General features: G+C 39.0%; 1 protein-coding gene across 1 annotated transcript in view; it reads left to right on the top strand.

Moving 5' to 3' along the window:
• The window catches only part of CGNL1 (cingulin like 1), a 197,589-nt gene that overhangs the window by 145,613 nt on the left and 37,505 nt on the right, over nt 1-14,471 (top strand). The window contains 2 exon segments of the mRNA XM_020981694.2: nt 6,354-6,560; nt 7,499-7,603. Of these exon segments, the coding sequence (XP_020837353.1) occupies nt 6,354-6,560; nt 7,499-7,603 (312 nt within the window).

The following is a 14,471-nucleotide window of genomic DNA, read 5'->3' as shown; positions in this document are numbered from 1 at the left end:
TCTGATTTTTCAATTACCTGTTGGACATCTCTACCTCAAAGATCTGCCATTATCCCAAAAGCAACATTTCTATTAATGGTACCATTGATTTCTCAGTCATCTTTCAATTCTTCTGTCTCATCTCCTTTTCCTCCATGTCTAAAAATACTAATACCTGATACTTAGGTGACATTTTAGGATTTATTCCACAAGTCCTTAGGATTCTTCTTTCAAAATCTCTGTCATATCCATCCCTTCCTTCCATTTATTCCTGTTGCCATTATCCTAGTTTACTTCATGCCTGGTTTAATATAAGGTGTCCCTGTAAGGTCCAGAATTCCCCTGGCTGGGGAACCCTATACCTCCTCCATAACTTTGGAGTGAGTTTGATTCCAAAGGAAGAGGCCAAGAGGCTCGACATTGGTTATAGGAGTTTAATCAATCATAAATACTTAAGGCTGTCTGAGGTATCTGCCAGACAATTCAATGGATCCCCTCAAAGGCCCCCCAAAAATCCCCATGGTAATTTTAGAAGTCAGAAAAAGAGAGGAGATACCATAGGGTGCTTCACTGTGGATTGGTGGATATTTTGGGTTTTTCTACTTAGTTAATGTTTTGGCTAACATTTTAGCTTATACTTAGTACTGAACCTGGTTCCCAGACATTCAGACATTTACCCAGTGCTGTTGGAATTGGGTAAATGCCTACGCACTCAAGATTGGGTACTGGTCGTTTACCAGTCACAGTATCTAAGTTATGAATTTTTAACAGGTCGCCATGTCCGGGCTTCCACCTTTCACAGAATTGAAGTTAATGGCTTTTCACTTTTTACTGTGTATTATGACTTTTCCCCAATCAGGATCCCACAGTCCCCAAAAGTCTCAGTTTAGTTTTAAGCACTAAAACCTTTGAGATATCCAGTATAATAGTCTAATAGGTCTCCTCACCTTCAATTTCTCCCACCTTTTGTTCCATCCTGTATGGTACTGTCAGTTTCATGCCATACTTCCTCCTCAGATCACTCACCTAAGTTGCACTGCATATAGGAAAAAAGTTTGACTTCGTTAGCCTGGCATTCAAGGTCATTCATAGTCTAAATCCCTAATTAACTTTCTGCATTTACCCACCAATATTCTTTTTTGCATATTTTTTTGGAAGCTGGTAACATATAAATCCTTAAAAAAAATCTCCTGCACAAATACTTCTAGTCAAATGTGGTTATTAGTTGTATCTCAAACATACTTTCTGTTTCTCTGCTTCTACAGTTCTGTTCATGCTCTTCTTCCTTTACTGAAAGGCCTTTGATAAGACCCAGTTTAAGCTTTACCTCTTCTGCAGTACTTTCAAGAAGCTGTCACTCGCTTTTCTGAACTCCAGTAACACATATTAAGTTCAGTTGGCAAGTTATACACTGCCTTATATATTTTCTCCTGTTTTGAAATGATACTTAAAAATCTTGTGATTTTAACAAGACAAAAACAACTTGTCCCAGCTTGTTGATTTTTTTCCCCCTCCACATAGATCTAAACTCCTTGCTGGTGGGATAGTGTCTTTTGGCTCCCTTCCTCTTCCCCTGCTCCCCACTACTTATTTAGTGCAATGCCTTGTGCATAGCATTTGTTCAAATACATATTTTGTCAGCTTGATAACTTGATTTTACTGGCTGAATTAGTTTCAGTCTAGGGATTAAGAGGAGCTTTGGAATATAGAGGGATGATTAAACTCTTCTATCCACTATCCTCATCATTTAGTAACAAATACTCTCTAAATGGGTGATTTTGTGGTAAGCCATTGACTACGCCAGAGGAATGGATAGCACACAAAACTTACCAATCCTAGTGAAATTTATGAAAGTTTTTTTTAATAGCTGATTCAGGCCCTAGGAGCTAGAGACATAAAATATTGGCGTTCTCCTAATTTATGCCTCGCTTCATGTTTGTTAATAGGGTATAATATAATTTACCCAGACTACATAGTCCCTGCAGTCTCAGATTAGCTTGTGGAAGCAGAAGCATCAAATATCACTCCATAACTTTCCCCTTTTTTTGAAAGTAAATTCTCACCTCTGATGTGTCAGTGATATTTCGCTAGTTTTTCATTCTTCCCTGGGGATTTGCAGCACTGGTTGGAAGACCCTAGTCCATATCCCTTCCTCAGATCCTTCTGAGCTGTGTGACCCTGAGCAAGTCACATTATCTGCTAATAGTGCCTACCTTCTAGCGTTGTAAGGATAAAATGAAATTATATTCGTGAAGCACTATATAAATGTTAACTGTTATTAATAGTAGCAGTGGGGAGGAGACAAAGTGGCAGATATTATTTACCTTTCCAAATCTGCATTTTGTGATATTTAAGCATTGCTGAGGTAAAAGGAGAAAATGAGGGGAATGAAGGAGAGAAGAGTCTGATTCATTCCCTGCCTGATTTTTCTGGATTTATCAGACTCAGTCTTATGGCCTTGACTGACGTCTGATTAACTTTCAAAAATCCAGAAGCTCACCCCTCTACAAATATGGTCATTATGACCATTTAGATAAGGGGTTCAGGGAATGCAATTTTAGCAAATGACAAAACCAAAGAATGTCATTAAATTTTATGTGTAGCCTGAATTTCTGACTAATTTCAACCCCTCATTGTTCATCTCCAGACACTGCTGTCTCTATAGGTGCATTAAGTGGTAATGGCTTTGCTTCAGTATTTCATTTATTGGGATGAACTGCATCTATAAAGTGGTTCAGCTGTCAATTCCTTGGGGCTAAAATAGACCACTGGGACACCGTCTTTAAAATGAACATGTCATGTATAGGAGCATGTAGACATAGAAGAGCATTTTAGATAAGTAGTTCTTGTATTCCAATGCAATGTTTATAGCTTATATAGTTATATTGGATAACTGACAAAAACTGCCTATAAGGCTAACCAGTTTATCTTTGGAAATATTTAAGCCTTGTTCAGTTACTACTGAAAGATAGATAGGATTTTTAGATTTTATTTTTATTTTTTCCTAAGAGGGAAGAAATAACTGCAGTACTATAATAGGCTAATATACCTATGCTTCTTTTTGGTTTCGTAACGCTTATTCTAACCTTCCATTCCCATCTCTTTGGGAACGGAAGTTCACAAATTTAAAGTTAGTCACTATGAACAGACTCATTTTTGCAAACTGATGCCAAAACACATCATATTGTTTGCAAAAGCCTGAGGCTGCTGAAATTTCATAGAAAAGGCAAGGAAAGTTAAAAAAAAAAAACCTCCAGCCTTTAGATGATTGTAAATAATAGTAGGTGAAAAATAGTGGATTGCCAAAGTTTGTTAAAAAGTCATGAAATTCCTACCTTGCGTTTTCAGACACATTTTAGTTCTTTCCTATTCCTCTCCCACCTCTCCCTATCGTGAAGCCTCTCCCAGTGTTGAGGGTAGGAAGATGCAGAAAGGAGACAGGATAGAATTTGGCGAAGCCCAGAAGTGCTCAGAAAAAAATCATGGTGTTTTGGTTCTTGGCTGCTTAATTGTTTCCTTCCAAACTTTTCTGTTTCTATTTAGTGAACCACCATGTCCTTTCAGGACATTCAGGTTTGCAGCCTGTGTCAACTTTGGCTCTTCCCTCTCCCTCAGGCCCTCTGTCCAAGCATCTGAAAACTCTTAATGATTCTACTACAGTGTCCCCTAGTATTCCCTTTCCCCCACTCATATAGTCACCACTATGGTTCAAGCTCTCATCACCTCTCATTTGGAATTGGTCTCCTTGCCTCCAGGTTCTTCTCTCCCAATCCATCTTCCATGTAGCTGCCATTATGATCTTCTAAGGACATAGTTCTGACCGCATCACTATCCTGCTCAAAAACTTTGTGATTCCCTATTTCCACTAGGGTAAAATAAAAATTCCTCAGACTGGACTTTATACCCTATACAGCCTGACTCCAGTATACCTTTTTAGACTTATTTGACACTGCTCTTTTTCATGCACTGTGGTATCCAGCACTACTAGACTGTTTTGTAACCTTAGATGATTCATCTCCTGCCTCCATGCCTTTTTGCACAAGCCATCCTCCTGTGCCTAGAATAAATTCTTTATTCACCTTTTCATGTGACATGTCTGTCAATCTGTTTTGTCTTTCAATACTCAGTTTAGTTTCAATAAACTAAGTTTCAGTACTTGGTGTACCATCTCCTCCGTGAAGACTTCCTTTATCTCTACTAGTTGCTAGTCTTCCTTGTCTCAAATTACCTTATATACTTAGTCTGTGTGGATGAGTAGGCTATACCATATTATCAGCAAAGCATTGTTCAGGAGAAGCAGGATGTCATGAGAAAATTGTTTGAACAGAAAAGATGTTTGGTCATTTAGTAAGAAGGGGAGAGAGAGATCGTAAAGTATCTTCCCTTACAGAGCCAAGGTGCTCCATAAGCAACCAGGAAATATGAAGAAATATAAAGGAAGGTCTCTAATCCATTAGATCACTCCTCCCACCCCAAACCCAGCCAGGTCAGACTTATTGGAGAACATGTATGAGTCACATAGGATAAAGTTGTAATCTTCACCATTTGCAGAAGTATCCATATTGACGAGCTTGACTATAGATCTCTCCCTTCCCTTAATCCTTCTCTCCTTCCATTAGAATGTCAGCGTCTTGAGGTCAGATACTATCTGGCTTTAGTCTTCGTAAACTTAGTACCTAACAGATTATCTTGTATATAGTACACAATTGAGAAATGTTGCATTAAGCTTCTGAGGTATAATTAAACATTTGATTTGAATGCTTTTTGGCTTTTATAAGCCTTGTATGTGGTAAATGTCTAGAGCATACGACTTCTACTTTATTGTCGAAAGTTTTAAAGTCTTCTAAAGAGTTTACACAAGCAAAGAAAACAATTCCCTGTGGGAACTAGTCCCTATCTCAACAGTTTTTTCCTTCTTCCAGAGGTCAGGTTAGCAAAATAGTCAGATTTCAGGATATCCAGGTTTAGTTTCTGTATTCAAATGCTGACTCACGTATACTTGGTCACGAGCAAGGTGCAAGTTTCCTCATCTGTCAAATGGAGATAAAAACTCATACATTTAGAATTGGAAGGGACCTCACAGGCCATTTAATCCGACCCCCTCATTTTATAGGTGAGGAAATTTAGACAAAGAGAAATTGAAACTCACACAAATAGTATGTATTAAAGGTGGGTCCTGAACCTTGGTCTTATGACTCCAGAGCCAAGGCTCCTGGCATTATGTTGCCCTGTCTGCCCACCTCACAGACTTGTGAGAAGTGTACTTGATAAACCTCATTAAAAAGCCATAATCTGAATTATTATTTTCATTCTATGTATCTGCAGGAATATTTCTTGATCACTTTTACAGATAAGATTTATAATATATTTGTAAGGAGGTGATGAGTGTCAACCACATGTACAACTGCAATAATGAAGATGAGTGAATTTGAGAGAATGTCTCATGAATGGTTAGAGCTTTAGGTCATGCTGTGTATCGCAAGTTAAGGTAGTTAACTCTAGTTGGCCTAGCTTCGTGAATATCAGTTTCTGTATTCTGTATAATAACAACAATGATTTTATCTAAAAAGGCAGTTTACCATGTACGGCAGAACGTTACAAATGCAAATGGCTTTTACTGGCAAAGACAGATTTCAGTTGCCACGGAATGAATTCTATCATGATTTAAGCAAACTACACATGCAATTTCTCAATTGAACTGAGAACTAGTTGAAATAATTTAGAGACAGAAAACAGCAAGCTCTTAAGTAGAGTTCATTTTAGAAAGCTAAAACTACACAGCCAGAGTAATAAACTTATTAAGCAAACGTACAGCATAGTACATTAGTTCTACTCCCGCCACTCTAATCCAGTGGAACTGGTTTTTCTGTTCTTCACACAGGACTCTCTATCTCTCATCTCCATGACTTTGCACTGGTCATCCCCTATATCTGAAATGTATTCTCTTTTCACCTCCACAGAATTTCTCTCTTCCTTCAAGACACAGCTCAAGTACCACGTTCTACATAAAACCTTTCATGATCCTCCCCTCAACTAGTAACCTCTTTCCCAAATTACTTTGTATTTAATTGCTATGTATTTATGTTTATCCTATTTATAATTCTATATGACTTTATTGTCTCCACTATTAGGGTAGAAATTGTTTTGTTCTTTGTATTTTTATATCCAGGGCCTACTAGGCGCTCAATCATCTCAGTCAATCACTATTGATTGATTGATTGAAAGAAAAGGAAGTGATGGGGGTGGGTGGGTAGGTGGGACTACCCTGTTTCTCTTTTTCCCTTTGCCAGTTGAATGGTCATGTTCAGTCAGAGCATCTCAGCTTCCCAGCATCCAGAAAGTTCTAACAGCTCCCTATTACATCCTTTCCACAGAATGTTGCAGTCCTGGCCCATCGGAGTAGCACTTCACAAGCGACTCAGTTAGGAGCAGAAAACCAGGTGAAGGCCCTAGCCGAAGAAAATGAGAAACTACGGGAAAAAATCAAAGAACTGGAACTGAGCATGACACAACTTCAGACACGGGTTGACGAGATGAAATTAGGTGAAGTCAAAATGAAGGAAAAACTAAAGAAATGTGAGGTAAGAATCATTGGGGCAAGCTGCAGTGTAGTGACATCTGTTCTTTATTCTCTTTCCCTTGTGTGTGTGGAGGGAGGGCAATGTTTTGAGGTGGGAAGGGATTTCGAATCATAATTTACCGGGGGAAAGCAATGTTAGAGTCCTTTGTGCAACTGGAATCATCTTTAGTCCTGGGTGAAGCTTGTGCAAATGTGAAAGCAGCTCATAAAGAGGCATGGGAACAGTGTTGATATAGGCTCTGTGTGTGTGATATATAGATGCATATTCACAGTAAAATTTCACTTATGAAGAGGTCAGGCTTCAAGCAGCCTCAGCTTCCTGGATCTGAGCCAAGAACCAGAAGTAAAAGAACCCAGAGCATCTGCAATAACTATCATGAAGTCATGTACTACAGCTCATGTGCTTCAGTCTATAGGAATGAACCTTTAGGTTTTCTTCTTACTCTGCTTGAAAGATATGATGCAGAGTAATCTTGGCTATCTCATTTACCAACACCTGCAAGTTTGAAAAAGCAAGTTTTCGTAAGGGATATGCTATTGGGGAAAGGTGTGGAGTGGGCAGGGAAGGAGCCTGGTCCCCTACTAATACTGGCAACCATTAGGGAAGGAGAGAGAAAAGCTAAATAAAGCAGGCATGTCATTGCATGTACCTACAAATGGATATTCCCATTTATAACTCTGAATAGTCAATTAAAGGTTATTGGCTTAAATGAAATTTTGCTTTATGTGCATCCATCTAGGTTGATAAATATAAACAGGAGAGTTACTGTTATTTGTTGGGGGCCATCTTGGGCAGGTTGCAGCTTCCTGTGACAATACTCTTTGTTGTATCTACTGTTTTCTCCTACTCTTGGTGCTTACTTTTTCCCACTGTGGCAGCTTCATTGGCGAAGTTTCACTTGGTCTCATTGTACTGTCTCCTCTTTTTCTTTATCGTAGGGAGAAAAGCAGCAATTAGAAGAAGCCCTTTTACATGCCAAAGACAAAGAAAAGGAAATGCTGTCAGCAAAAAGGGTCCTGGAGAATCAACTAGAGGACATTCAGGTAAAAATTAGGGGATGCTCTTTTTAATCTCTCTTCAATGAAGCCCCAAATAAATGATGTGCAAAGAATGTAAAGAAATTGTTTCATCTTTACTCCTTCTCTTGCTGGTAGGATCTCCGCCATCCTCCAGCTACAGTGTCATGATAGCTTTTAATCATTTCTCTGGCTGTTCTCCTGAAGTGTCATTTAGAAGTCAGATCCTTAGAAACTTGACAGTTTTCAATAGGTGAAATGGGAATTTTGTGGAAAGGTCTATAAAATCATTTCCCCAAATCTGTCATGGTAGTCTTTTAAAACAAATCTCTGGGAAATTGTATTAGACTACAAGCCTACAAAATGAGTTATCATAAGGATTTTAATTGAAACTAGGCAGCTGCTGCCACCCAAAGTCACTAGATTCTTAGTGTGTTAGGATGTTTTCTTGGTAGATCAGAACACATGGTTTGAAGGATATTTTCTAAAGACAGGATTTTGTATAATGACTTCTGTAAAATCTACCTTGTGTTTTATGATACCCTTCTCAACCCAGGCCTGTGATTTTTAAAGAAACAACATTTGAAACAACCCCCTGGCAGGTAATATAGTTTCTCAGCACTGAAAAGTTGATGTTTTGGAGAGTTGTAGAAAGGGAAGAGCTGGTGAAAATTTCCACTTGTGAAAAATATAACTTCAGGCACACGAGAGTGCTAAGTGGTGAGAAACATTCAGAGACCAATTTAAAAGTGACCATTTGTAGCTGCAAAAGATGATGCATGCAGTGATTCTTCTCACACTCTAAGCACCAATTCAGAGAGTCTGGAAATAAGCGCTTTATTTGTTCTTTTTGGCCTGACCATGTGTAGTTCAACAACTGTTTTTTAAATGTCTCTCCTGGGCAAGAAAGATAAAAACTAGGGCAGATTTTGACTGGAAGAGTTTGCATTCTACTGATGGAATGTGACACAAAGCCAGATAAATATAAGAGAATGGAGGGAATGAAGGCAGGAAAGGTGAGATGTCAGACAAAGTCCTCTAGGAATAATTCAGGAGAAAGAGAATACTAACCCCTGGGAAGAATTGACAGTGAGGAGGTAGCCCCTGACCCAAGCCTTGGAGGAATATAAACTCTAAAAGGGGGAGGTGAAGATGGGGAACACATTTCAGGCATGAAGGTAGGAGATGGCCTGTCAGGTTTGGGGAATGACTAAAAATAACCCAGTTTTGTGAAAACAGTTTGAAGGGGAGTGTTGTGAAATAAGTTTGTAAAGGCCGTCCCTAGCCAGATTATGGAGCACCTTAGAGAGAAGAGTGAGGAGTTTGCATTTTGCCCTAGAAGCAAAAGGGCACCATCAGAGAGTAGGAAAAGGACATTAAAAAGTTATTTTGACTATTATAAATACCCAAATTAACTATAAAGGACATATGAAGAAAGATGCTGTCTGAATCCAGAGAAAGAAATGACAAATAGAAATATGTGTAGAATAATTTTACACATATATGTGTATATATATGTGTGTGTACACACACACACACACACACACACACACACACACACACACACACACAAACACACACCCCTATTTGTGTCTAATGGTAGCCATCTCTAGGGCAGGGTTGGGGAGGCAAGGAAAAGAAGAAATTTACATGATAATTTTGTTGCATGTTTGAAAGGAATAGCAAGTTGTACATAGTAGATTTGCAATTTCATGTGCAATCATCTTTTTTATTATACCATATTAAGGAATTGCTCATTTTCTTCCATAAATTAAAAATAAAAGAAATTTAAAATAAAAAAATGTTATCAAGCCCATACTTTAGGAAGATTATTTTGAAATCTGTGTGGAAGTTGACTGGGAGAAGGGAGGCACTAGAAGCAGAAAGGCCAATTAGGAGATAAGTATAATAATCTAGGTGATAGGTAATAAGGGCCTGAACTCAGGTAGTGGCTCTGACTAGAGAGGCACAGATGTATGAAATGTTCTGAAGATAAAATCAGTAGAGCTTGGTAATTGATTGGATATTGGGAGTTATGGTGTAGAGAAAGTTCGTTGATTCTAGGGTTTGGAAACTTGTACTGATGGTACCCTCAGTAGAAATAGCTTAGAGGAGGAACAATTTTAGGGGAAGATGATAAATTCAGTTTTGAACCTGTTTGTTTTTTCGGTATGGGAAGGACAGTCAGCCAGATAGGACTTTCTAGCCAACAGTTAATTATTAATGTGGAATTGAGAAGAGAGAGAGAGTAAGGCTGCATACATAGATTTGGGAGTCATCCTTGTAGAGCAGAGGTTCTTAACCTAGGGTCCATGGATACCCCTAAGAGGTTGATGGATAAATTTACCTATCCATGAACTTGGATGGGGAAAATATTACATCTTTATTTTAATTGATATCTAAAATGTAGCATTTCCTACAATTATTAAAAAAAGTCTTAGAAGAGGTCCATAGGCTTCCAAAGGCATCCATGATACAAAAGGGAAAAAAAAAGGTAAGACTCTTGTGTAGAGGAATCTTTGGGAACAGATGAAATCGCCAAGGAAAAGAGTATATAGAGAGAATGGAAGAGGGCTTAATTCTGAGCCTTGGAGGATACTCATTTTTAGGGGGCTGGAGATAGATGATGATGCATGAAAGGGGACTGGGAAAGCATAATCAGAGGGGTAGGAGAACTAGGAGAGAGTAGTATCACAGAAGCCAAGGGGGGCGTGGGGAGAGAGAGACAGAGACAGAGACAGAGACAGACTATTTCAGGTGGGGAGGGGACTATTCACAGTGTCCAAACCTGCAGAAAGGTCAAGGAAGATAAGCAATGACAAAAGGCCATTGAATTTAGAATTAAGAGCTCATTGGTAACCTTTTAAGAGAATAGTTAGAAAGTCAGGAGGGTCAGAGGACAAATGACAAAGGTCTGAGAAGTGACTGGGTGGTATTTATTCTAGGTGGTTAGTAGTGAAAAGGGGGAGAGCTGAAGGAGAATAGCTTGAGGGAAAGACGGGATTAATTGAAGGCTTTCAAGGATAGGGGAGACCTGAGCATATTAGAGCAGCTCAGAGAAAAGCCAGTAGATAGTAAGAGGCCAAGGCTGAAAGAGAGACAGAGAGAAGCAATGATAAATGGAGCAAACTCCTCTTGGGAAAGATGAGTAAAGACATAAGAACTTTAGCCTTGAAAGATGGGTCACCTCATCCTTTGAGTCTGGAGCATAGGATAGGAGAGATGGAAGGGACAGAGAAGTTTTGAGTTGTTGAATAGGGGACATCACATGCTTGGGTAGATGAGGGAGGGTGTGTGGGGTAGATGGCCTCAGTTTTCTTAGCAAAGTTGGGGGCAAGGTCATTGATAAAACGGATCTTGATTCTGAAGTTGCATCTGGCCTCCCTGGCTTTTCTTTGCTTTATTTTTTGTATCAAACTTTGCCATGAACCTTTATCAGTTTGTGATGTTTAATTAGTACTCTCATGATCTAATTATTTTATCATAGCCAATAACTTTTCCTGACAGGTCTTCCTTTGTCAGACAAAAATGATGTGGCATTTTCAGAACTGTTGGTTTTTGTTTGTTGTAGGGTGGCTGTAAGAGTCAATGATGCAATTGCTTTATTTAAAAATTTTATCATTGTCTTTTTTTAAACATCACCTTCATTTCCAAATATGTATATCCCCCTTCTCCCCAAGACAGAGAATCATCCCTTCAATAAAACAATAGGAAAAATGAAACCCTGCAGTTCAACAAAACACATCAGCTGAGTCTGACATGGTATGCAGTATTCTAAACCCAGAGTCCTCTGCAAAGATGGTGCATTTTCTCATTTCTGCTTCAGGGCTGGATTTGGTCATTATAATTACACAGCACTGAATTTTTTCCTCCAGTAGTTAAATTTCAACAGCCATTTGTTGAACGCCTACCATGCACAAAGCATTGTGCTAAGTGCTGGTGTTTCAAGATGAAATAAGTTATAGCTGATGCCCATATGGAGCTTAGACCTAATAGGGAAGATTAGACATATATGCAAATAATTAGAGGCTCAAATAATGTACTTTGAAACATTGGCAGATGAGAGAAGAGAGCTTTCCTTGAACAGAAAAGGGAAGAAAGGAAGATAGAGTTGGGCATTGCAGATGAATTTTAGTTTGTGAGCAATTTGGGAACAGAAAAGGAGAAAACACTGAATCCTGGGCCCAGCTTTTACACATGTCTGAGAACATCTGTGTCTTTGTCCTGTCATATCAGGAGGTTTCACACATACTGAAGGATTTCACCAGATGTAAATCTACAGTCAACAGCTAATTCTCTGTACGGGACAAATAGTGGCTGAAAGCCTAGAGATGTTAATGCCCTTTTTTTTTTCCTCTGGAATTCCTATTCGTGCTTTAGAAATTATCTTTGACGTGCCACTTTTCTCAGAGTCTGTTTTCCCAGCTGTGGAAAAGGCTAGTCTCTCAGACAGGCAGTGTGGAATAATGGGAAGAGTCTTCATCTTGTAGTTAGTTCATTCAGGCTCTGGCTCAAGCCCTTTCTATACGTGTCATCTTAAGCAAGTCCTCAGCAAAAGCAGGCTGATGATACCTGCCTTGGCTAACTGAACAAGGTTTTTGGAACAATGATGTTAGCTCTCATTTCCATAGCTGCTTACAAAACGTGTTCCTTGTAACATTCCCATGGAAGAGGTGGTTCATTTCAGGATAAAATAATCTCATGTATGTGAAAGCTTTCTGTGAACTACACTATACAATTTGAAAATATTAATACAGGGTATCACAAAAGTCCTTGTGCCCTTTCAAGCTATTAAAGGTATTGGAGCTTGAAATGGCACGAAGACTTTTGGGACACCCTGTGTTATGCACTGGAAACACTGGCATCAGTGTTTGCTATTCACTATCCAGCTGGAAATTTTAGCCATTTAGGTTTGTAGTTCTCATTGTCTTACCTCCATTTTTTGTACTCTGAAAATAATTCCATAATAATCACACTGTCTAGACAGACCATGTTTATTAGACTCTGAGATGCCATTTGTTTTCCATCTAGAAAACTGGCACAAATGGTCTTAGTAATTTTCTTTTTGTGTTTTAAAGATTACTGCCTATAAGAGAGTTAAGCTCTCTAGAAGACCAGGGAGAGATTCATTGGCATGTTTTTAAGTCTGCCTTAAAGTTTTTAAATTTCAAAATCTTGAGTAATTAATATTCTATTACATCTAATTTCAATACCTAAAAAATCCTGGGTACTCTCTGTGGGTACTCCCTCTCTCTATTGATACAGATTGAGACCTCTCCATGCCATTAGTGTGGTATCTGCCACATTTGTTTTTCTTGTTCAGTCGGTCATGTTCTACTCTTTGTGACCTCATTTGGGGTTTTCTTGGCAAAGATACTGCAGTGGTATGCTATTTCCTTCTCCAGCTTATTTTATAAATAAGGAAACGGAGGCAAACAGGGTTAAGTGACTTGCCCAGGGTCACACAACTAGTAAGTGTCTGAGGCCAGATTTGAACTCAGGAAGATGAGGCTGCCTGACTCCAGGTCCAGCACTCCTAGCTGCCCCCATCTGATATATAGTCAGTGCTTAGTAATCACTTGCTTATTTGACTGATTATTGGTGGTATTTATGACTTTACTGAGACTGGGGGAAAAGCTCACCTTTTGGCCCTTCTGCTGTTGAACTTAAGTAGGTAAATCAAATGGGTCTCTACTCAAAACCTTTGCAGCTTGGTGTAGGCCTCTCTAGACCTTTCAGTCTCATAGACTAGTCTTTTCCACAGCTGGGAAAACAGCGTTGCCACAATGTAGGGCTGTTGATCTTATAGTCTGATTAAGTACTTTTTAATGCTGGCTTCTTAACAACCTGTTTGTTTTATACCTACTTGCTTATTGTACCTGTTTTAAAATGATGGCTTACGTAGACTGAGAGAGTTTTGAGGACAGTGTTTGTCCTGAGGACCACTTTAAATGAATAAAGTTGATGGCATTTTGACCATACCACCCTCCCTAAATTTGCACCTAGCTACAGGTGCAAATAAAGGTGTACTTTGTCCCAGAGGAACTTAGGGTACATTCCCTTAGCAGCAACTCGTAAAATCTCCATCAAAACAGTTTCTCAAAGGGTGTGACATGGGGTTGATAATCTCTTAAGACACATTAAATGAATACTTAGTGAACACTTGTCCTGTGTTGTTTCTTACTAGCTGTTATGAGACATATATGGGACAGCCAGGAGGCGCAGTAGATAAAGTGCTGGGCCTGAACTCATCTTCCTGAGTTAAAAAATGGCTTCAGATGCTATGTGACCTTGGGCAAGTCACTTACCTCTGTTTGCCTCAGTTTCTTCATCTGTAAAATGAGCTAGAGAAGGAATGGCAAACCGCTCCAGTATCTTTTCCAAGAAAACTCAAAATGGAGTCAATTGAGAGTTGGACATGACTGAAACGAATGAACAACAATGAGAGATAAACACATGGAAAATATATTCCACACACCCTCACACTCTAGTTGGGGATAAGGGTGAGGACAAAAAAATACCGAGAAACAAAAAGTCTAAAATTAATGAGACTATCATAAACTACTATATAGCAAGTACTTGTCCTCTTTCTTCCATTGCTGTTGCTTTTTTGGGAGTTCTAGAGATTTCCAGAGAAAAGGCATTCTAGCCAATATCTAGATATTGAAAGCCAGAGGCCTGTATTTAGCATGCATTAACTTACTGAGGTGGAGACATCTGGCTTAACTTGAGATACCTAGGGACTTGTGGCATGTGGCAAGCGAAGATGGAAAGATACTTTTGACTAGGTACAACTCAATCTGTAGAGGGATATTATATATCCATGTTTCTGGGCATCAGAGAGAAGTCCTGGGCTTTAGTGGTGGTGGTTTTGCAGACCCTAGAAAGGCAGAAA

The sequence above is a fragment of the Phascolarctos cinereus genome, unplaced genomic scaffold, assembly GCF_003287225.1.
Source record: "Phascolarctos cinereus isolate Bilbo 61053 unplaced genomic scaffold, phaCin_HiC Scaffold_3;HRSCAF=262, whole genome shotgun sequence".
In the NCBI taxonomy this organism is placed as follows: Eukaryota; Metazoa; Chordata; class Mammalia; order Diprotodontia; family Phascolarctidae; genus Phascolarctos; species Phascolarctos cinereus.
This window is presented reverse-complemented; position numbering and strand designations above follow the sequence as displayed.